At 41.2% G+C, this 22882-nt stretch overlaps 5 protein-coding genes across 6 annotated transcripts; all 5 read right to left on the bottom strand.

Annotated features, from left to right (window-relative positions):
• Nucleotides 1-19: 19 nt before the first annotated feature.
• Nucleotides 20-1963, bottom strand: LOC145704015 (ferric reductase 1-like). The gene is made up of 6 exons (XM_081781434.1): nt 1773-1963; nt 1461-1732; nt 1108-1414; nt 963-1063; nt 755-913; nt 20-711 (listed from the first exon to the last, which is right to left on the bottom strand). Exons 1-6 carry the CDS (start codon nt 1901-1903, stop codon nt 389-391), a joined length of 1293 nt encoding a protein of 430 aa, XP_081637560.1. The 5' UTR covers nt 1904-1963; the 3' UTR covers nt 20-388.
• A 5-nt stretch (nt 1964-1968) lies between these two features.
• LOC145704016 (zinc phosphodiesterase ELAC protein 1-like) lies at nt 1969-3560 on the bottom strand. The gene is made up of 7 exons (XM_081781437.1): nt 3497-3560; nt 3284-3453; nt 2862-3176; nt 2500-2818; nt 2351-2458; nt 2114-2250; nt 1969-2069 (listed from the first exon to the last, which is right to left on the bottom strand). The coding sequence occupies exons 1-7, from the start codon at nt 3544-3546 to the stop codon at nt 1978-1980; spliced, it is 1191 nt and encodes a 396-aa protein (XP_081637563.1). The 5' UTR covers nt 3547-3560; the 3' UTR covers nt 1969-1977.
• A 1478-nt stretch (nt 3561-5038) lies between these two features.
• On the bottom strand, nt 5039-7405 carry LOC145704010 (katanin p60 ATPase-containing subunit A-like 1). The gene is made up of 8 exons (XM_081781430.1): nt 7326-7405; nt 7090-7186; nt 6691-6835; nt 5768-6546; nt 5610-5727; nt 5435-5565; nt 5339-5392; nt 5039-5290 (listed from the first exon to the last, which is right to left on the bottom strand). Exons 1-8 carry the CDS (start codon nt 7391-7393, stop codon nt 5219-5221), a joined length of 1464 nt encoding a protein of 487 aa, XP_081637556.1. The 5' UTR covers nt 7394-7405; the 3' UTR covers nt 5039-5218.
• Nucleotides 7406-8224: 819 nt separating this feature from the next.
• Nucleotides 8225-10771, bottom strand: LOC145704019 (uncharacterized). The gene is made up of 4 exons (XM_081781443.1): nt 10623-10771; nt 10320-10560; nt 9393-10122; nt 8225-9072 (listed from the first exon to the last, which is right to left on the bottom strand). The coding sequence occupies exons 1-4, from the start codon at nt 10716-10718 to the stop codon at nt 9021-9023; spliced, it is 1119 nt and encodes a 372-aa protein (XP_081637569.1). The 5' UTR covers nt 10719-10771; the 3' UTR covers nt 8225-9020.
• On the bottom strand, nt 10755-22873 carry LOC145704004 (ATP-binding cassette sub-family F member 1-like). Of its 2 annotated transcripts, none has more exons than XM_081781422.1 (11): nt 21820-22873; nt 21591-21777; nt 20987-21209; nt 20766-20940; nt 19448-19798; nt 19071-19177; nt 18667-18920; nt 17975-18078; nt 15303-15411; nt 14943-15076; nt 10755-11290 (listed from the first exon to the last, which is right to left on the bottom strand). In XM_081781422.1, exons 1-11 carry the CDS (start codon nt 22864-22866, stop codon nt 11084-11086), a joined length of 2898 nt encoding a protein of 965 aa, XP_081637548.1. In that variant the 5' UTR covers nt 22867-22873; the 3' UTR covers nt 10755-11083. The 2 variants fall into 2 exon arrangements, with proteins under 2 accessions (XP_081637548.1, XP_081637547.1); XM_081781421.1 differs by having other exon boundaries at nt 18667-18924; nt 19075-19177.
• Between the last annotated feature and the right edge of the window lie 9 nt (nt 22874-22882).

Below are 22882 nucleotides of genomic sequence, written 5' to 3'. Positions count from 1 at the left end.
TAGATTTTTGTTTTTAAGATAAATAAGAAATATTTTTATTGCATCAGATTGTTGAAGGATAAGATCAGTAAAAAGAAATTATGTACAGTTTCGCAAAGAAAGGATAGAATGCATGCAAAAGAAGCACCCGATGTTTCATGCATTAAAGATGAAGATAGAAGTGATTGTTATCGGAAAAAATGGTCGGATTCAAGCTCGTAATGAAGTATTGGCTGGGATAAGTATTGATTTAGGATTAGTTTACTAGAAAAAATGATTACCGCGGAAATCAACGATCTTGATGCACTCTATCTTTGTGAAAATAGTCTTTCGCAGAGAAAAAATCTTTCCAGAAAGAAGATTTCTTCGGTAATTGGAATGGGAAATAAATTAAAGCGATAGGTATTTTTTATTCATCAGTAGATCCGTCAAATCTTCCGATATGAACAAGAAGAGTGATAGTAAACGGCAAAAGAATCATAAAATAAACAGCAGAACAAATGGAATACACATTGATTCCAGCGAAGGAAGCCTTTTCCACTCTTCCCTTGAAGAGCTCGAGTAAGATTGAAATGATCGCAGAAATGACGATGAAAGCTGCGTAGATTTGAGTGGAGACGAATTCCAAGTCGTAGACGGCTAGATCGAATCCGAGGAAAATTGCTACAACGGCGCCTACTTGAGCGAGGTAGCCGATGGAATGGTGGCAGACGTTGAAGTACTTTCGGTTTTCTAAGAAACAGTATTTCTCTTGAAAATGATTATCGTTTCTTGCCTGAGTCAGGATCAGGACGGAACATGGCAATAATCGGATTCATCAATCCAAAAGCAAAAACGATGATTCCAGCAAAAGCATGTCCATTTTCAGCGGCGCTTTCAGACCAACCCTGTCGATTCACAAAAATGAGGATGATTCCCACGATCGTCAAAATCACTAGAATCAAAAAGTTAGTGCTTGTAGCTCGCGGCTGTTTTTTTCTCACCAGAGAGGACCATCAATAATCGATGAAATTGAAACCAGATTGGCTTCGATTTTACCATTTTCTTTGGATAACCGCGTTTGAAAAAACGACCGATAAACAAGCTAAAATTTCAAAACTGAAGTTCCTCAAACTTGTTTTTTCATACCCGGACGGGACTAGAATGCCCCAAGCGACGAACATCAAAATCGCATGAATCTTCATCGCAGAAATATCAAGCGCGTCGCCGAAGAAATCCAGTGGAGGATCCGAAAGTTTCCATGAAATTGAAGACGCTGCTCTGTTTACTCCACCGTGGTATGCTTGACTGCCACCAACAGCACCAGTGGCAAGAAGAACGAACCAGTCCCCGTCAGCAAGATCGTAAACAATATTGTCCTTGACGAGGCTCTTCGGTCGATCAAATTCGCAGAAAAATGTATTTCCATCACTTCCAAGTCCGATATTCGTCAACCCTTAATAGAAAGAGATAAAAAACACAAAAAAGGACTGAATACTTACTTGTTTCTGGTTCAACATTTGTACTTCCCAGATTCGTCGGTTTCGACATTCCTCTCGAGAACGACGAAACAATGGCAACTTGATTCTGCTCATTTCTTTGACAGAAAAAGATATCATCTTGGCCCATTGATTTATCTCTACTGAATCCAATAGCAACATAGGCGGGGCTTGGAGAGTTGTAGAACAGCTTGACTGTCACGAAGTCTTCATTTTCTTCTGTTTCTTTCCAAGCTACATAAGGGCAATTTTCTTCGCCAAACTCGCAATCAAAACTAAAAGGGATAGAATTGTCATTTTCAACGTAAAACAAACCTGAAGCAAAAGTACTCTCTTCCACATCTCGACTTCTCAATCGGCTTTGCTTCTATCGTCGCGCTCGTGATCTCTTCCTGCGCCTTTGACACCGCCAACAAGGTCAAAAACGAAAAACTGACACCGATCATTTTTGAGCTCCGAAAATTCAACTTCCACAGATCAAATTCTAAAAGAAAAAAATCGTCACTAAAAATGTCAAAAGCTACTTTGCGCGTAGCACGTCAATCACTTTCAAGTCTCTCGCAATGTCAACAAAGTCTTCACTCTCGCCAAGTTCCAGCGCGCTTTGTTTCGCTATAAAAATTCATAAGCTGATATTCGACAAATTGAAAAGTCACCTTGTGTCAATAAAATTCGGTCAGTAATGCTCTCCTCTAAATCGTATTTTTCATCTTTCTCCGATCTGTAGCGCTGTGAAAAGTGGTTCAAAACGAGCTTTCTCGCGCCGCACTTTCTAGCAAATTCTACAGCCAATCTAAGAAAATCTTATTTTGCGGCCTTTTGTTACGATTTCTTTTATAAGTGCTTATACTAGCAAACGGCGGAACTGGTAGACTGGGAACAATAATTCATACCTTGGTGTTGAATGACCATGCTCAATAGCCGTACTTTCCAGGTCATTTTCTAGCGTCGCCTCGTGCATGATCAAATCTGCTTCATGACAGTAGTTACTCGCTAAATTACTGAAGACTTAATCTTCCAAGAAAGAGGATCTTCTCTTTACCTATCACGAGAATCGCCCAAAATTGCTACTTTTCTTCCTTTCACTTCCGGCCGCTGCACATCACATGGTTTAATAATCCTCCCATCATGTTCGACCTCCATTCCTCGCGCAAGTTTTCCGCAAAGCGGAGAATTTCTCAGTCCAAATTCAGCTAATCTGTCTTTATCTAAAAGACCTTTCACCGATGATTCTTCGAAGACAAATCCGAAGGAAGGCGCGTGATGGAGAAGCTCAACTGCCGTGACTGTCACGTTATTTCCATCTTTGCACAGTTTCCAGATATTTTGCCCGTGGAAGTTTTCTGGGTAGATTTGCCGCCCTGGCAAGGAGCAGTTACTTTCCAGTATTTATTGACTACTTACCAGGAAGCTCGTTGTAATACCGTTCGAAATCGTCGTTTGCTGGAGGATTCCAGGATTCAAAGGAAGGATGAGATCCCTCGACTTGAGCTTTTGTTGGAACAAGTTCATGCACGACATATTTACAGGCGAGACGAGAGCGGGAAAGCTGCAGAGCTACTCTTAGATATCTCCGAAGACCGACTGGGCCGTAAACTTCTATCGTTGGGTATTCGTATTTCACTTTCTTTACCGCTTCCATCAACGAATTCGTATCTCTAGCTTCGGAAACAAGCTTTGTGTCTGGTTGATGCGAGCCGTCTAGCAGACACATCATCCCTCTTTTCGATTGAGAAAAAGTCATAAATTAAGGGCGTAGCCCGAAAAGGGCAGGATTGAATTTAACCTTTGAATTTGAAAGTTTCAAATGTTTTTTTCTTCGCTGCCTGGTAAGCCAAAACAATGGTCCCCGTGTAAGTGCGTGATCAGGACTGTTTTAATCGAACTCGGACGAACCCCTGACGCGGTTAATTGAGACTGAGTACCTTCACCACAATCGACAAGATAGGAGATTCCTTTATTTCTGTAAACGCAGCTGTTCAACGCTCTCTTTACGCTAGAATATTGCTTCAACGACGGATATAATCCCTAAGATCTACCTTGGTTGCTGGGAAGCGGTTCCCAAACAAGTGACCTGCAAATCTGACATCTCAAGCTCCCGTCTAAACTTGATAATTTCTGATTGACAACAAAACAATACCAAAACTCATAAAAACCATAATCATAAATGTCAGCTACTTGTGAAACAAAGAAAATTGAAAGATCAAGTTTATTGTTTTATGCTTCGCGATGAATAACAAATGGAATGAAGAGGATCAATATGAAGTTTGAAAGAGAGAGGTTTCAATATATGAAGAACGGAGATTTTTGGCGGGAAAATGATGCCTTAGCAGAGAGCTGTTGGTAAAAGACTTTTTGACCTTCTTCTTGCGTCGATAGGAGTGAAAGATGTTTTCTTATTAACAAGGAAAGGAGAGGCAGGTTACTGGATATTCTGGTAGTATTTACAGCGATTTAGACCCTGAAAGCATTTTAATGATAATTTGGAAATCTTTGCTTACTTTTGTAAAGTTAGAGCCGCGCTGGCTTCTGAGACTTCCGGATGGCATTCGGAGCCTTGCCCTTGTTTGGGTTCTTCTTCTTTTGCTTCTTCTTCTTCTCATTGACAGATACATCCGCAAAGAGGGGCACAAGTTCATCAGTCTGCGTTGGGTTCTCATCTAGGCTTTCGACGATTTGGAGAGCTTCCTTTGCCTTTTTCGGGAGCCGTCGACTTTTTCGAATGGTAGCCATTTCTACCGGCATCGTAGAAGTATTAAGAAAAATCGTGCACCAGACGGTCCAGATAAAGTCAAGCTTCTTTTGATGGCATAAGCTCCTCCAGAAAACTGTCAATTCATTCCAGTAAAGTGGAAGCACAGGAAATGCTTTAATGATGTCTTGTTCGGAGTTTGTCATCATAGAGTGCATTTTCACATAAAAATCCGGATCAGCAGGACAGAATCGGTGGGTTGTCTTTTTGAAATCTTGTCTTTTCCAAAGCGATTTTTCTTTTCGTATAATCGTCGTCTTGAAGAATTTTTCCAATGCAGCATTGTACGTCTCCAGGAAAATTTCGCAAGGCACCGGGCATTCACCATAGAAGGTATAGTATCTTAGAGAAATAGAAGTCGTTCTATCTACTTTGAAAACGCAGCCACAACTGAACTCAAAATACACTGTGCGCTCGGAATCGTAGTGAAGAATCTTTGTTTGAAATTCGCAAGCAGAATCTTCGGGACTTTCGAGCTTCAAAGCAACAAACTGCGCCAGTGGCATTTCTCTCGACTTTTTTCAACTTTTTCGAAAAGAGAAGTGATGAGGAAAAGCAGAGTCTACGAGTTCAACTTGCGGACGGCGCAAGTTTTGGCGCTCTTGCTAGGGTTAGAATCCGGGACATGGATTATCACCTGCAATGGGAACGCTGACATCAGTAGATTTTGCAACCAAAAGTTCATTTTGACGGTGATTCACAATTAATTGATCGATTCACATGGTATTTTCAACTCAATCAGCTTCCCACAATATAAAAAAAAGCCTTCACAACTCGCTGCTCAAGAAGACCACCGCATCATAAACAGGCACGATTAAAACAAAACCAGTAAAAAAATCAATTTTATTATTTAATTCTCTGTGATGTATGAAAATAGTGAAGTATAATTTTATGCAGTATAAAAACGGAATGAAGATAGTTAAAAGGCAACTATGTGAACACGCGATTGCAGATGAAGGTGATTTTCGTACTAGAATTGTGAACTGTAGTGAAATACTGTTGATGGTGACTAAACGGAGCCGAACTCGTCGCTCCACTTTTTGTGCTTTTCCAAGTCGTCGTCGGACACTGATCTGTTGACCTACAGATACATACAGTGAGACTTGTGTCTAGTGAATGTGAACTTTACCTTTTTGATAGCATCAAGAAAGTCTTTTTTGGATATCGGAAGATTGAGCTGTTCCTGAAATCAAAGTTAAACTTAGCAATCTTCGATGAAGTCTACCTTGGAAAGCTTTCTGATTTCATCTGGTGCCAAGCCTTCAATAGCCCTTCTCATCGACATCATTGCTGTATCACGTGATACATTAGTGATATCAGCGCCGGAATAGTTCTCCATCTTTTTTGCGATCTCCTCTGAAAATAAGCTCAGAAAAAACGTCGTTTGAAATTGTTTTTACCTAAATCGACATCTTCGGCAATAGCGACATCTTTGAGATTAATCTTTAGCAGCTGTGACCTTGCCATTGCGCAGGGCAGAGGAATATAAATTCGCTTCTCCAGACGTCTTCTCAGAGCCTAACAACGTTTGAATGTGTGTGAGAATAGTTCTAGTGACCTCATCAATATCCCAAGGATAGTTCGTAGCGGCCAAAACCATGACCATCTTGGTCGCATCATCTCCTCCAACTGCTCCATCAACACCATCCATTTGCACAAGCAACTCGCTCTTCACCCTCCTCGATGATTCATGCTCGTCACTTCCGCCTCGCTTGCTTCCTATCGAGTCAATTTCGTCAATAAATATCGTAGAAGGAGCGTAAAATCGTGCCATATCGAACAAAAGACGAACAAGTTTTTCCGACTCTCCGCGGTACTTTGATCCTAAGGTCGAGCTGGAGACGTTGAAAAAGGTTGTATTGCACTCAGTCGCGACTGCTTTTGCTAGAAGGGTTTTTCCAGTTCCAGGAGGGCCGTGCATGAGGACGCCTTTCCACGGTCTGCGGATGCCCTTGAAGAAGTCTGGCATGATCAGAGGAAGAATGACTGCTTCTTTGAGCAACTTCTTTGGCTCTTCAAGCCCAGCAACGGAATCCCAAGAGACATTTGGATTTCGCTGCACAATGTCTCGCTCAAGAGCTTCAACCAATTCTTTGTCATATCCAACTGGGTCGAATTTCTTTTCATCCGTCTGTTTACTTCCTTGCGCTCTAACTTGGCTTCTGTTTGATTCCTGCGGTCGGCTAGCGCCTGTTCTTCGAGTGGGATTACTGCTCGGGCCACGAGAAGCATGTGATGGCGCGGCGGATCGGGAACTTGGCGCCACGCTACGACGCGGTGGAGCTCGACTCGTTGGTTTTGCTCGTGGTGGTGGAGGGTCCCAAACATCCGGATCCCGTTTTTGCCTGAATGTGGCTCAACACGCGCCATGTTCATTATTGCGTTTTGAAATATTGATATACACAAGTTTATAAACAGCTTGTGGACACAAATGCTTTTGTTTGTAAACTTTTGGAATTAAATCGGGCTAATATTGAAGAGCCTTGTTCCTATTGGGCTGACTTGCCGCAGACGATTGAGAAGTAACTTGTTGACTGTAATCTGCTTCTTGCCGAGAGGGTTGTCGCATTGACTGTAATGTTTTCTGGATTTTCTTGACTTCCGATAATTCTTCATTACACATATCCTGAGAAAATCTGTAAATAGAACATAAGAAATTGTCAAATGCTATTTTTGCTATTTATTTTTGCAGTATCCGCTCAGTAATATACGGAGGGATGAAAATTAGACCGGAAAGACTGATAAATAGACAGGAAGTATTTTCACATCCCGCGGTTGTAATTGTTAAGAAATTGAGGCAAGGAAATAGACAATTTATCAATACCAATTTGAAGGGAGATTTGCGGCCACTAAACATAGCCACAGACTGATTAACGGTACCTTGACTTGCCACAAGAGGTTTTGATCCGAGGGCGTCGTTGATGGATCCCGGGCTAAGCGGGGGATGGCTGTTATCGCTCCTTGATAGTAGATGACGCTGAGTTTAGGTTGTTTCATGGTTTTACAGCCTACATCTTGTCCGCGGTTTTTAACATGATTATGCTCTTTATCTCAAGTACAGAAACGACTGTTTTTGAGGACCAAAACAGACACGATCTTTCAGAATTACAACCTGCCTTGAGTCGTAATTATTTTTCAAGGCGAATTCGCGTGCCTGGTGAATATTTTCTTGTAACTCTTCCATGTTAATTCTGAAAAAGAACAGGCTGATTTCGCAATAGTGTGAGCTCCTGTTGAGCCTGAAAACAGAAAGAGAAATGATAGACACTTTGTCACTAAGTCAGTTTATGCTAATGATCATTAAATCAGGTTTTTCTCCGGAGATAACTTTGATATGAAAACGTGGACTTTGTTTTGAGACTAATTATCGTCTATAATTATGATAGTCTTTTTTAGGCTATTTTTAATCATAATAATGACTTGTCCTCCGTTTGACAGTAATGTCTCTTTCCCAAGAGTTTATCATAATACCTAATCATGATGATGAGGTATGAAATTGGCCTAGAAAACCGACTGATTTTGCATAAATATATACTTTTATTACATAAAATTGAACAATCGACAAAGGATGAATTCAGAATCTGCGGTCACAATTAAATAGTAAGAATGATTAAGAAAAATACAGTACTGAGTACCTGATAGCACTTTGCTAATAATAGGGCAGTCTTATCTTTTTGAAAACAAGGAGTATTTAGTGCAGGAAGAAAAAAAACTGTACGAAAAGAGAGCGAGAACGAAAAATTTACTTTGAGATCATAAAATTGATTTTGTGTTGGAAACTTTTTCGGAGCTGAGGTTCAATATTTCAGGTCTTTTTGAGGAGCTATGAAAGATCATTTTTGGCACCAGGGATACTTAGAGCGAAAAGCTTGCAAAATGATATCTGCTGATTGAGGTTGAATTTTATTGGAATGACTACTGTCAAATATGAGCGAGAAAATAGAGCCTGATGAGCTATAATGAGGTACTCTTCCTTGATTTCAATTGCTTGCATTTGCCATTTTCAAAAAGAAAGAAGTCAAACAAGGTTTTTGAATAATATTTTTTGAACAAAAAGAAGTATTGTAAATATATTGAAACTTCATTTATGGAACAGAGAAGAGTGCAGTTCAGATTCAAAAAGAGGGGTCCAGAAAATGAAAAATTTCAAGCAGTTTCAAAGTTTTTCCGGCTGCCAAAAAAGGGAGCCAAACGGTAGAAGATTTATTGTGCGCCACGCATTGGAGCCAAGAAGAGGAGGAAAAAATATTTATAGGAGAACAAAATTGTAATTAAATGGCCATTTTCAGAAAAATAGGGTGGTTGAAATCCAAGCGCGAGGCAGTTAGAAAATACAGTAGTCACCAGTAGTAAAATTGTCATTATGTTTGGGTACAAGATGAGTGAAAGCATGCCTCACCAATTTATCTGTTTCAGGAAGTAACTTTACTTTTCCCAATTCAATACATTTGATAACTTCAAAAACGAGGTGTATCGGTGGAAAGAAAAATATATAAAAGAAGAATAATTTAGGCCGCGAAAGAACAGTAGATATAGAATAGAAGTTGAAAGTTGTTTTTGTTTTTGTAGAAGTCAAGAATTTTTTAAGAAGCACAAGTGTTTTCCCTTTTGTTTTGTTTTTGTTGATGATAAAATTAATAAATACGGTAGCACAAGAAGTGATGTGAGAGCTTGCTGATCCTGGGTCATCATTCTAGCTGTTTTGTAAGTCACCTTGTTTTTCATCCACAACTTGAGTGAAGCGAAAGCGTTCAAGCGATATTGAAGAAATAAATAAGGAGCGGATGAGAAGACATTTTTGACGGTGAGGCTCATTTCCAACTTGGACCCGGGGCGGTGCGATTCAGCACGATGTCGCTTTGCCTAAAACGAAAATGTCAGCATGAGAAATAAACTAGACTGTGATTCCAACTACGGCCGCGTGGGTGAACTTGTTTCAGTACAAGTACTACCTGATTTTTGAGCACGAGTGAGATTAGCGAAAACGTAAATCCGTATCAAGTGGAAAGGGATTGCGGAGTTGGCCTTTATGCATATTATCTCGAGTCTGCGGCTATTGGTTTTACTAGGCTAATTTCGGTCCTTTTGCGATAATTCATTAGTTCTGGCTCTCCGCGGAGGACGCCTTCGCCAAGGTCATTTCTACTGTAGCTATGTCATCGTTAAACTGTCATTATTATTACCTGGAGACATTGCTGCCCGCGCTGCCTGCGCTTTTGGGTGAGTTTCGGGCTGCGCTGTCGAGCGTTTGAATTACAGACATGTAATTCGGCGTCGGCTGGCTTGTACTGGAAGTTCTTGTTCTGGCGTTGGCGATCGGCTTTGGATTGACCGAGGCCAGGGCGGAGCTAGTATTTGGGTTGTGATTAGCTTTGGAGCGGTGGGAATCGCTGGCGAGGCCATATGCGCGGAAGATCTGCTCTCTCCGCTGCAGCTCCATCCGCAAGTTGTCCATTGTCTTGTCTTTTTGCTTGAGAAGGCGCTCCTTTTCTTTGTTTTCATTTTCGGTGAGAATTAGCTTAGCTTGGAGAAATTGCATATGGCGCATCATTTCGATAAGTTTTACTTTGGCCTGGGTGAGTTCGAGCTCGAGTTCGTTTATCTTCCGGCTGTTGTTGTTGTTTGAGGTTAGGAGTGGGTTTACTTGATTTGGAGACACGTTGGCTGGGAAGGGATAGTTGAACATCTCGAGGTTGAGATGAGAGTTCTTCATTGGGGGATCTGGTGGCGGAGCGGGCCGTTTAGGGGATGCACGGGCGGGTGGTTGAACCCCGTTCTGGTTCGCCGCCAGCGTGTTTGACAGGATTCGGTTGATGTACTCTGACTGGAGGTTCTGAAGGAGCGGCTTCGACTCAATGTCCTGGAGCCCGTTTAAAATTGGCTTGTTGATTTCTTCTGGCGAGGCGCTGCTTCCTGAAGACATCTTTTTAAAAATCTATTTATCAATTTATTTCGCGCTCTCGCTTTTCTCGTTCTATGTTTTTCTCGCTAGTGACAATTTCAACCCAAGGCAGGCTAATCGAACATGTCGAACAAGCCTGCATTGTTTTGACCACATACAAGGGCGCTGGCATCGTACCAATGCGCGACGGTAGTAGTTGTAGTAGTACCTGACTTTTCTTCCACACTCATGTGATTGGCCGCGGGGCTCGCTGACTTTGGTGGCGGCGGTGGGGTTGTGTCGACTCCGGGAACTCGACAGACTTCGAGTATCTCCATCGACTGCAGGTCGAGCATTTTGGGCACATCAGAGCCGTTCACAGGCTGGCCCTTGTGGATTAGTTGGATTGAATCGGGAGAGACGTTTTCCATTTTAGCATATGTTTCGATCAGTTTTCGCATAGTATCCGTCTGAAAAGAGAGAGTTAGACATACATTATTTACTTTGGGGTCATGTGACCTGGGCGACTTACATCTCGAATTCTGAATCTGTGCTTTTTACTCCCATCTAGTGAGGTGACACCGAGAACGATTACGCCTGGTTCCATTATAACTCCATTTGAGTTCATGAGAACGATCTGAAATCAACGAGGATTAATTTTGGATACTTAGCATGATTTTTATGTAATAAATATTTCATGGTTGAGTGGCTGATTCATGGCATAGAAAGAAAAATAACCTATATTAGGGGGATTGAGCAACAGAAAGAAGTTATGAAGAAGATTCTCTTTTTAAAGATTGGGAAACTGAACTTTTTCATAAATAAAAAATAGACCCATCACCAGATGGATCTCGAGGCGTAAACGTATATATTTACGAATAAATAGGTTTAATTAGAATTAGCCTAGGTAGGAGCTTTTGCTCTGGTTATCGATTTGTACAGAGTTTAACTTTGGTAGCTCCTGAAATGACCGGCGCTTGACAGCATGAAGGCTCAGTCTGAATAGGAATCGGAATCATCTCGGTTATCTCCTGTAGCACCAAGGGCGTTGATCTCTTCACCAAGTTCCTTGAGGATCTCTTCTCTGTAGTCGTCGAAGTCGCCGTCGATTTCGTTGATGGTTTGTTCTTCAACAACCCAAAGTTGGCATTCCGTTTCGCAGATGAGTCTGGAGTCGTGAGAAACAATCACTACACCTCCCTAAAAAGAACGATTAGTACAGAAATGATCATAAACATCTATTCTCTACGGTGGATCCAGAAAGGGTTTCCCCAAAATAAACAAAGCTCCCTTTCCAGCTACATTTTAAGCCTCGTTATAAGGATATTTTTCATAAAAACATCATCCACATGATGTGGATAAAAGGTTCGAGGATAGTCATCTAATCCATTGTGCTTATCAACAACAAAGTGTAGAAATTTAAGTCCTTGATAAACAAGATCTTAACTAGGAACGTAAGCATTTGCGCAAACCAAACAAAACAAGGGATTACGATGCTGGCCTGCACTAGTTCTGACTTGACTAATTCCTGGCCTCCTGACAACGGCTGTACCCGTCCCGTTGGAATAAGGTATTCAAAGCAAATTTAAAAATCGACAACGGACCATTTCCGTTTCATAAAATAACGTAAGGAAATCGTTTCCGGCCGTATTAAGCTCAATGAAGAAAAAAATCTCTTGAGGAAAATGCAAAACTTACAGTAAATCTGGTAGAACATTGAATATCACGGCTATTCCCCGGCTTTTATCTCTTTACTGTTCTACTTGTGCGCGGTCCTCTGCTGGCTACTCGCCAACGCCCTCATCTGGCACGCTGCCCGGCCACGTTCAAATAGAGCGAGCATCTCTGACAGGTGACCCCAGTGTTTTCAGCGTTCTTCTCTCAAAAACTCAATTGTAAGCTCTCGTCATCGGCCTCAGCAGGCTCGAGAAGCTTCTTTCCCTGCGGTGCTGGTTCAGGAGCACATGGGCCTCATGGAACTTGCCCGCTGCATGAGGCCATGTGGGGTTAACAGCTCTCTACCTCACCGCTCTTGGTGAGGTTCGCAGACAAGGCTTAAAAATATAGGTCCTTTTCCTCATTTTTGTGGGGCTCTTCTGGTCCTCTCTGGGCGCGTGGCGAGTGCGTTGTGGCAGTGCCAAGAAAATTAGAACCCGATTGGCGAGGCAAGATCATAACATCCCTGCGCCATAAAAGACATCGCCAAGTTCAAGCGCGGAGGTGGCGCTGCGGCATCGCGCTGAGCGCCACCGCGACGGCCTATGACTCCGCTCAGAGAATTGAAGTGCAGTGAAGCCACCACACACTACCCAGCTACCTCACCGACCTCGGGTTCAGTAGTTACCCTTGAGAAAAACGCGCAATGAGCAGAGTCAAGCGCAATTTACATCGAAAGGGGCATGGGACGGCTTTTCAGTGATCAAAATGTCAGTCTTTCTCCGACAAAAACTGTAGAAAGATTCTCTGTCGATTCACCAATACAAATGGCAGTGACGCCAGCGTTCCTGGCTCCTAGTCGATGGACGCAGATTGGAGACAGTTTCAAATTCATCGAGACTTCATTCCAAGCCAGTCAAAACAAGCTCGATTGAACATAAAAGTTCATCATTGAAACCAATTGGATTAACCATGTAAAGTTTCGAAGGACTACGTGAAATTGAATAATTTCAAACTTTGTTTGAAAAGATAACTTAAAATTAATTGAATTATCAGCAGAATTCTGACTCTTTGGATTTCCAGTATTCGAATTAGTTCTGCTGAACGTATCGTAATGGAAAGAACGTACGGTATGTCGGAGGAGAGGAAGAAGAATGATAATTTTCGAATTATGAAAATATGCGTCGAAACAGAAAGGTTGCACATTCGATCGTACCCAACCGGTGTCGCCTCTTGGGTTTATTGATCACGTGCTTTCAAAGTCATCCGCTGACGTTAGAAGGATGCACGATTCAACTAAAGTAAGAACGTCCACATGCACTTCGTAGTAAGAGGTCAGCTTACGGGTAAATAGAGGGACAATAACTTTCAGCTAACGTCGGCAAATTTACTGCCTATCGCTTGCTATCTGCATGTTAGGCGAGTTTGCTACAAGGAAAGCGAAGTTCGATTAATCAAACATTGAAGGAAAAAGAGAGACCTTTATTTTGGATGTTTTTAAATCATTTTGCGGTCACAAACAGAGTCAGTGTCCCTCGTTTTGATGACCATGCTTAAATAAATAAACATCGACCTCATCGTTTTAATCGTCGGTCATTGACTAAGACTCCAGTAAAAATACAATGGCATTTGCCCAAACGATCATCGGTACTGTAAGTTACAGTCTGTAACAACAATGGGGCCAACTTCGAGTACGACACCTTCTATTCTGTAAATTCAAAACCACGGGTATTAACAAAACCTTAACCCTCAAATTTACTGAACATATTGGCAACGGGCTAGGGGAACCGAATCCGTCGGTAAACCTGGACGCTTATGTCCAAGGAGTGGCACCTCGTGATCACTAAACTTGAGTCAACTTTTCATTTTGCTTTTGAGCGTCTTGCTTTTTCGAAATTACATGGCATTTTTGAAGAATTATTACGAAAATGTTATTGCAGAAAATAACGAAGGCACGATGCGAGGGAAAGAAGGACAAGTTTTAAGCAAAAACATTATTCTTATAAACAATTTTTAAATCAAACATTCATTTACTAAAATATAGACTACCCAAACTCGAAAGCCTTTGTTTATATCATTCTTTACAGCAGAATAAAAGACTTTATATTCTTTCATCACGGAAAAGATGCTTTACATATGTAAAAACATGATCTATGAAGGGCGATTAAGAGCACATCTGTAGAAAATGCCAAGGATTGAAATTATAAAAAGTGTCCAAGTTCTGTCAACGTCATGCTTTAGTCACGAAAATGATTGATCGAATCATAAGACTACATCAAGAGAAACAAGTGCCCATCATTCATAGGTCCGGTGTAGTACCAGCATTCGCAGTCTGGTGTGGAGCATTTTTGGTGGTGTTGGCTCGATGCTTCAAAAACAAAAGCAGACTCAAGATTAAGCCCGCCCTTGGGCAAGCCCATTTGGTTTTTTTGCGAAATAGGCTCATTATTGTGTCTTCCTCTTGAATCTGTCCACTGTCTAAATCTTCAGAAAGCTGGCCCAGATACGTGGATTATTGTGAGTATCAAAATATAATATTGGAAAGAAAAGGGATCAATGATGGAAACAAGGCTGCATTATTCAGCAGCATCGGGAGTCAGAGCGGGTCAAGTGTTGTTATCAGGGTTGAAAGCAAGTCTTGCTCTTATCCGATAAATTATTAATTTCTACGTAGAACCCAGTTCAAGGATACTGTATCAGAAAGAAAGCGAGCTGCATATTTTATTGCGAAGCGTTAAAAATTCATCAGATAACTTGGCACTCATTTGATGGGACTAAAAAGATCGGGGCCAAAAAAACTCTCACAGCGACATGTTGAATTATTTGTGGTGCAAGAACAGATACCTAGCTAGTAATCCTAGTAGTTGAAGCACTTCCCGAAAAGTCGGTCAATACTGTATAAACCTGCTTCCTACATCTGGGGTCGGGATCTACCCTACCCAAATGTGTAGATTTTGGCTGGGTAGGGTAGATATTACTACTTCCATAATCCGGTAAAATTCGAATGAGAATGAATGTGGGCCGGTTTCACCCAGGGATAATTTGAACATCTTGTCTCCCATTAACTCCAATCGAAATATCTACCTTGGCTGACCTTTAGCCCTCTGAGAGAGCTATTTTCTGAACGAGCTGTCATTCAGAGTAAGGTTTACCCCGTAATTAGCTCTTCCCGTGACTCGTGTCTAATTTAAGTTACCTCATATTCGTTAATAGCTTCTCCGAGCGCGTCGATCGACTCCAAGTCCAAGTTGTTAGTCGGTTCGTCGAGGATAATGATGTCCGGCGCCATGATAATGAGCTCAGCGAGCGCAACTCGTGATTTCTGGCCACCTAAATTATCATTCTCAGAATTAAGCCGCATCTCATCTTTTAAGCTTTTTTAAACTCCATCGTCAATTCCAATTAGTTCGATTTTGGAAAAGCGCCAAGTCTTCAGACTCAAGTTTTTTATTATCTTTTATGTATGAGTTTTAGAAGAATCTATATCTTATTTTACCTTTTAAATCTTATAAAGATTTAAACAAGAGTAAAGTAGTCTTTCGTAACACATAATTACCTGATAAATCTCTGTTTGGAATAGTATGCGCATGACTTTCTAATCCCACGGATCCGAGGTGTTTTCGAGCTTGTTGAGTTGTAATTTTGAGATCGTCATCAGCGGAAAACTGAAAATAATTGTTGATCAAAAGATTTTAATTTTTAAAATAGAATATACGGTAAAATCCTAGTTTTGAGCTGTTTTTATGGAAGCAAAAAGACGCGTCTGATCTAATGTTTATACAGTGGCAATGACAGCGAATAGATACTGTAGCTGCTAGCAGAAATTCTATAATAATGGCCGTGGTGCCGTAGTTGCTCACGTACAGTCTGGTTTGGCGACTGAGTTCTCGGCGGAGTTCTCTTTGTGTGCGCGGGCGCTGAGGCTGGCTTTCAAGGCGCCCTCGGCGCAAAGCCAAAAGCGGATCATGTTCAGAATATATAAAACCAATATTGATCGACCTCAGCTCAAAGCAACGCCACGTGCAATACTGGACGAGCCCGCGACAAGAAAACACTTATGCAAGCAATTCAGCTGAACCATGTTTTTAACGTCGAAAACAGACCTTCTGAGAATGTCAGACAAGTCGGTCAAAATCGGGTTGTTAAAATACCAGTGCTCGCCAAATCCATAAACAAGAGCGGATTTTTTATCCTTGACATAAAAATTAAACACTTCATTTGTTTCTCTTTAAGACTTTTCAGGAGTCTAAGAAAAAAGAAAATAATGATAAAAAGTCCGGGGCTTCTTTTCGCTTCATTTTCATGATCAGGGATTTTCTGATTCAGAGTTAGACTCATAAATATGTTTTTGGCCAAAACAGCTTTGCGGAATTTTTCTACAATTTTAACTTCAGCGCTTTCATTAATTCAATTTTAAGAACATTTCTACCCTTGCCTACATGACTCGATTGAAATTGCTCCGGTTAGAATTGCGACCCCCGATCAAAAGAACAAATTCAGATTAGGCACTGCTTCATCAATCTTTGTTTAAAATCGTACAAGTCACTAAGTGACCCTCACTTGAGCAGATGACGACGCACATATTCTAGCGAAGCCAACAAACTTGAAAAGTTCTTCACGAACGTCAAGTGTTGATCGATCATCATGGTCGATCATGGACGGGGTTAGTCGGCTCGTATATGAACTTTAGGAAAGTGCTATTTAAAATCTTCGACCGAAGAATTTAAAGAAAGAATGTTTCAAAGAACGTAAATTGGTTAGAAAACAATTTACCAATTAAATCCAGAAATTGTGAAAAAATGCAACCCCATTCTTTTCAATTCAGTCCTTTCGTATGACATGTCTGAAAGGAAAATGATAGACTAACGACTTGGCACGACCGACTTGACCAAGATATGCAGAATACCATAGCCTTACAGCCTGTCGGAAGCGCGGCATGCTTAGGGGAAATCACTAATAATTGAGCTTTTTTTTGGGCTTAGTAGGGTAGGCATATGATACACTTTTAGAAAGCCCAGAAGCTGGGGATCATTTTGACTATTGATACCAGGGGGTTATCTTGTACCCTGAGGGCATTTAGCTACCTCCAAAGTCCCAAAATCTGGCCAACTTCGGAAATTTGAATTTTTGAGTGCCTGGAGTGGCCTTTCAGAGCCAGCGCTTATGCTAGAATTGTAGCCCAGGCTCTGACGGTCATTTTGAGATATAGAAAAGTACTGAGACCCCGGGGTTCCTGAGGAGCTAGAGGCCCTTGAAGTTGGGGAACTCGACAAAAAATTAGTACTTTTTCACAAAAAGTACACCATTTGTGTCAAAAATGCCTCCCAAAGACTTTATATATATGTTTCTTCATGAAAAAATGTTCAAGAAATCATTTGGGGTCATCTGAGGTCAGATCGGGTCACTCATGACAGTTTTCTAAATTTTTGATAATTTCTGACCTAGAGTGACCTCAGATGACCCCAAATGATTTCTTGAACATTTTTTCATGAAGAAACATCTATAAAAAGTCTTTGGGAGGCATTTTTGACACAAATGGTGTACTTTTTGTGAAAAAGTACTAATTTTTTGTCGAGTTCCCCAACTTCAAGGGCCTCTAGCTCCTCAGGAACCCCGGGGTCTCAGTACTTTTCTATATCTCAAAATGACCGTCAGAGCCTGGGCTACAATTCTAGCATAAGCGCTGGCTCTGAAAGGCCACTCCAGGCACTCAAAAATTCAAATTTCCGAAGTTGGCCAGATTTTGGGACTTTGGAGGTAGCTAAATGCCCTCAGGGTACGAGATCACCCCCCAGTATCAATAGTCAAAATGATCCCCAGCTTCTGGGCTTTCTAAAACTGTATTATATGCCTACCCTACTAAGCCTAAAAAAAAGCTCAATTATTAGTGATTTCCCCTAGGCATGCTATTTCTTTCATTAAAGTGATCGTTGAAAGATGAGCGAGTAGATAGCCCTTCATCTTTTCTCGATCCTTTTAGGATATTGATTCACTTCGCGTAAAAGTCAAGTAAGAAGCTTTTGTTTCTCCGCGAAGTCAATTTATAATTGAAATTCTCAATTACCCTGCTACTCATTCTTTAGGCATTACGTGAGTGGTTTGACGTTAGAATACAACGGCGTATTCATGCATTCATTTAAATTATAAACAAAGCTTTTAACTTATATTTTAACAATTTAAACATCAGCTCTTGTACTCTCCAGGTCCTCTACTTTCTGATTAGCTTACCTTTGAGACCAGATACTCGGCGGGCGATTTATTAAGATCGAGCTGTTCCGCCGAGTGCTGCGAGTAGTACCCGATTCGAACACGATGTGATTTCTTCATTTCGCCTAAAAATAAACTCAATGATCGTGAAATCTACCGTGAAATCCAAAATTGTTAAGGGTCATAAAAATTCAATTTCAGTCCGAAATAAGCTTAGAAAAGAAGCAAGCATTAAATGCCCGCTTTTGGAATTAGAAAAACACGCGGCAATTTTCTATTGAAAATAAGATAGTTTTTCTTTTACAAACAGTAAAAAATATTTAAACAGGCAGTACTTGGGATTCGTAGAACTTTGGTGGTTTGTGGTTTAGTGAAAAACCACCTTGAAATGCGATCAAATTTTTCGGGGAAGAAATGAATTCAAGGTATGGCTTAAAAACTTAAATTGGTCTGAACGACGGCCACTGTCTAGTCAAACAAAATACCGTCCATTTTACTGCTAGTTGAAACTTATTCGTAATGACAAACGTAAATTTCAAATATTATTCCGCTAACTCCTTTTATCGGTCAACATATCTTTTTAACCTTTTTTCCTTGATTCTAGCATTTAGAACAGTAGCCTAACTTCCCGCCATTTCAAATACTGGTTGACTTTTTGTCAAGATTAAAAGATTCTCCAACCATACAAAAACATAAAAACAATCGTAACTCACCATCCGTCGGTTGCTCCTCTCCTATGAGCAGTTTGAGGAATGTAGACTTGCCAACACCATTTGGACCCACGATTGATATCCTTGATCCCATGTCGATACCAAAGTTGACATTTTTGAAAAGTGGTTTCTGCCCTGGATACCCAAAATACGCGTCGTAGAGACCAAGAATCGGCGGATTGAGATTTTGAACTTCTGGAAAGCGGAACTTGACGGAGTATTCTTTCGGTCTTTCGATGAGTTCTGTCTGTGTGTCTGACCGTGGGCTAGCTTTTTAGACGAGTACGGATGAAGGCAAAGGTCAGACCTTGAACTTTTTTCGATCACTGAGAAAATTCAATTTTATTGATTAGAAATTTTCAAATAGAGGATTTTTTTAATGAAAAAAATTTAGCTTGCCCTGTCCTTGAGACGATTCCATATTACCAGCGAGCTTTGCCCGATTCTTTGCTTGCTTTTTCGTAAGAGCTTCGCGGGCCTTCGTCTCAGCTTTGGCTTTGCTTTGGCCTTTTGCCTAAGTAACATTCTTAAGGTCAGTGTCCTTCAACGTGCCTTCACGTGCCCCAGTCGCCCGCTTTCAAGCAATCTTTTTGGCATTGGAGGCAAATAGGATAAAAATCGTAAAGGAGAATTTTGAAAGTGAATTTTAACTTAAAAAATACCCCTCATTTTATTGTTTTTGAATTATTAATGTCGATTTAAGCACCTTCACAATTTCAACATTAAAAATTGACATCTTATTGTTCCCGGGTCACATGAGTGCTTTTTTTCATGAGAAACTAACCTTGCTAGCTTTAATATTCTTCTGCTGCTTTTCATATGCTTTCTGCATTTCCTTCATATGCTGCTCGTGCATACACTGGAACTGACTGTAGTTGCCCTTGTAATAGACGAGCTTCTTGTTCTCCAGGTGCATGATATCGGTACAGATATTGTCCAAAAAGCCGGCGTCGTGAGAAACGACCAACAGCGTCTTTTTCCATCCACAAAGATAGTTGTCCAGCCAAATGACGGCGTTCAAATCGAGATGGTTTGTAGGTTCATCGAGCAGCAACAACGTTGGCTCGATGAAAAGAGCACGTGCGAGGGAAACTCGCATTCGCCAACCGCCAGAGAAATCTTTGGTCGCCCGGGCCTGTAAGAAATGTAAATTGGTTGCGTCTCACAAATGTCTAGTGTTCAGCAAATAATTCAAAGTTCATGTCTAGTGGCTACAATTGTACTTTAGTCTTGTTAAATTCAAATTGTCGTCAATGGCTCTTTTCTTGTGTTTGAAAAGTCAAAGTCTGGTTGTTTTATGTACGATCAAAATGATTTTCTCTTAGGTGGGTTTTGAATTTAATCGGGCAATCTTTCTTTGGCTGTAGCTCCGAAATTTCTAATAAACCATATGACACATGGTTGGAAAGAGCTTTTTGAGCTCTACAAACTCTGCATTGGAATTTCCGAAATCTATAGAAATTCCCGGTTTTTACTCCCGGATTTTTATCTGAATTGCCGGTTTTCACCAAAATTGACAATCAGATCCTTTTCGATCTCCTACAGGTTGATAAACTCTGCATTTGAATAACAAATCAGCCAAAAATTACCGGTTTTCAGGCGTTTAAAATGTTGAAATCTAATCTGAATTCATGTCTCGCACTGTTCAATTTTCAAAAAATGCAACCCAGTTTTGAAGGAAAAACTCCGATAAAACTGATTATATTTGATATTTTTGGAATTCCAATGCAGAGTTGCTAGATCTTTAAAGGCTCTATCCATACATGTATGATATGTTTGGTTTATGTTTTCAATATCAGGGAGAGAGCAGGACCAAGATTGCCCGATTAAATTCAAAACCCACCTTAGCTTGTTTAATTTGCATGAGTTCGTTTAGCTGACCAGTTTATAAGAGATACAGTTGATCTTTCCTTTGGCTAGGAAAAAGAGTTTGACCCTCGCAACCTGTATTAAATATTTACAAAAAGATTGATAAATTGAACGTCATACAATGTGTCTTTTGATATTATTCTCATAAGCAGGCTTTCAAAAGAGGGGTCAAACAAGGTTTACTGGGACTCTTTGACCTTTATGCCTGGATAAAAGAAGGCAAAGAAAGTTACCTGCATTTTCTTAGTAAAACCAAGACCGGATAAGATTCGCCTGGCGCGACCTTCAGCCGACTCTGCTCCAATGGCGATAAGTTCCTCATCGATTTCTTGCAATCTTTCCAAAACGGATGTGTCGCCTCGTTCCAATCGGGCTTGAATTCGCTTTTGCTCGGCGATCAGTTCCGTTCTAGTGTTGTTTTTTGTTGGTTTATTTGTCGAGTAGTGAGTCTTACCTTTTGACATCAGAAGAGAGGACCGCTTCAATGGCTGGCGTCTCATCAGCCTTGACCTCTTGTTCGCAATAGAGTGTGTCAATATGCTTTGGGATCCTGAGAGCTCGGTTGCCAATGTGCCGAAGAAGGGTGGTCTTACCGCGGCCGTTGGGGCCAACGAGACCGTATCGCCGTCCGGCCGTAATTTTCAACTTTGCGTCTTTGAACAGTTCTCGGCCACCAGCTAAAATTTAACTTTACAACACCGCAACCAAGCAAATATGGAATCCAGATGAAATTTTATGCTTTGGGTTCGATAAAAGGATCGAACTTCATGGCGAGAATATTGGTCCCCTACTGTGCGCTCTGCGGTTTACCGTCTTATCTTGGTTCGATTTCGAGGTATTTAGGGAAAGGTTCACGCGTAAAAATCTTTAAAATCATAAACCCGCTTTTGACCATTTTCAAAATGATACAAAATGTATGACTTGTTACATTCTAACGCCGAAAAAAGAAAAACTCAAAATGAATCAGAAGAAAACGCAACAGAAATATCTTTTTCCCTATTCGTGGTAAAAATTGTCCATTCAAATTATCAAATAATATTCCCTGTCAAGCTTATTACCGGAAATAGAGAAATTATCAATCTTGATATCATCTCCCTCAACTTCTTTTCCGGCAGATTCTTGCTGCGAGACCGCAAAAGATCCCATGTTAGCCGTATTCTCCTCGATTTTCCGCAGCTCATCTTCCAATGCCATTTTAGCCAAGAATTTTTTCTTTTCCTTCCTGGTCATCGTTTTCATCGCTTCCTAAAAACAGCATCATTACAGTCAAGCAAGAGCAGTAATAACCTCCGCCTCGGCTCGACGTTTTTCGGCCTCAGCTTCCTTTTTGCGCAGTTTCTCCTCCTCGGCATCAAAATAGATAAGACCATCGTGATCTTCGGCGTCCCCGGCAATGTCCCGGGAATCGTTATCTGCATTTTTCTTACCTCCACGCTTCTTTTTCTTTGAAATGCTCAAATCCTCCATTTCCTCAACAACATCTTCAACTTCTTCCTCGTCCATTTCATCCGCCAACTGTTCAAAAGCTGATTTTTTCGATTTCTTGTCTTTCTTTTTGTCTTTTTTCGAAGATTTCTTTTCGGGCTCTGGCTCAGGTTCCGGCTCAGCCTCTGGTTCCGGTTCGGGCTCGGCGAGTTCCTCCCACTTTGACTTTTTCTTCGATTTCTTATCCTTTTTCTTTGAGGATTTGCTTTCCACAACTGGCTCCGGTTCAGGTTCCGGTTCAGGTGTCGGCGATCGTTTTCCCTTTTTACCCTTCTTTTTCGATTTCAATTCGGGTTCAGGCGAGGGCTCGCGATTTTTGCCCTTTTTACCTTTTTTGTCCTTTTGCGGCTTAACTTCTTCCTCTGATTCAGCCTCGGAGACTTCCTCCTCTGATTCCTCTGACATTTCCAGAGCAGCGAAACCTCCTTTAGCCCCCTTTCCTTTATTTTTCTTTCCGCCTTTCTTTTGTGGAGGAGGCGAGACGATCTCTTCTTCTTCTTCCTCCTCTTCTTCATCTGAAAGGTCCAAAGCAGCGAAGCCGCCCTTTTTCTTGTTCTTCTTGTTTTTCTTTCCTTTGGCTGGAAGGGGCGCTGGAATATCTTCCTCGCTTTCCTCGATTTCTGGCTCTTCGTCTTCGACTTCAAGCTGGGCAAAACCTTGCTGTTTGTTGCCTTTCTTCGCCTCTCGTTTTAGTTTCTTCATCTGTGATTTGCTCATTTGCGGCTCAGCGTCGCCACCACCAGTGGAACTAGCCGCAGCGGCTTTTTTCGCCGCGGCTTCTTTTTCAAGACGATCCCACTCGGCATCTTCGTCTTGTTGGTTCTTCTTTCCTTTCTTACCCTTGGCCATTCTGGGAAAGAAGAGG

Source organism: Oikopleura dioica, chromosome PAR (genome assembly GCF_907165135.1).
Source record: "Oikopleura dioica chromosome PAR, OKI2018_I68_1.0, whole genome shotgun sequence".
NCBI lineage: Eukaryota > Metazoa > Chordata > Appendicularia > Copelata > Oikopleuridae > Oikopleura > Oikopleura dioica.
This window is presented reverse-complemented; position numbering and strand designations above follow the sequence as displayed.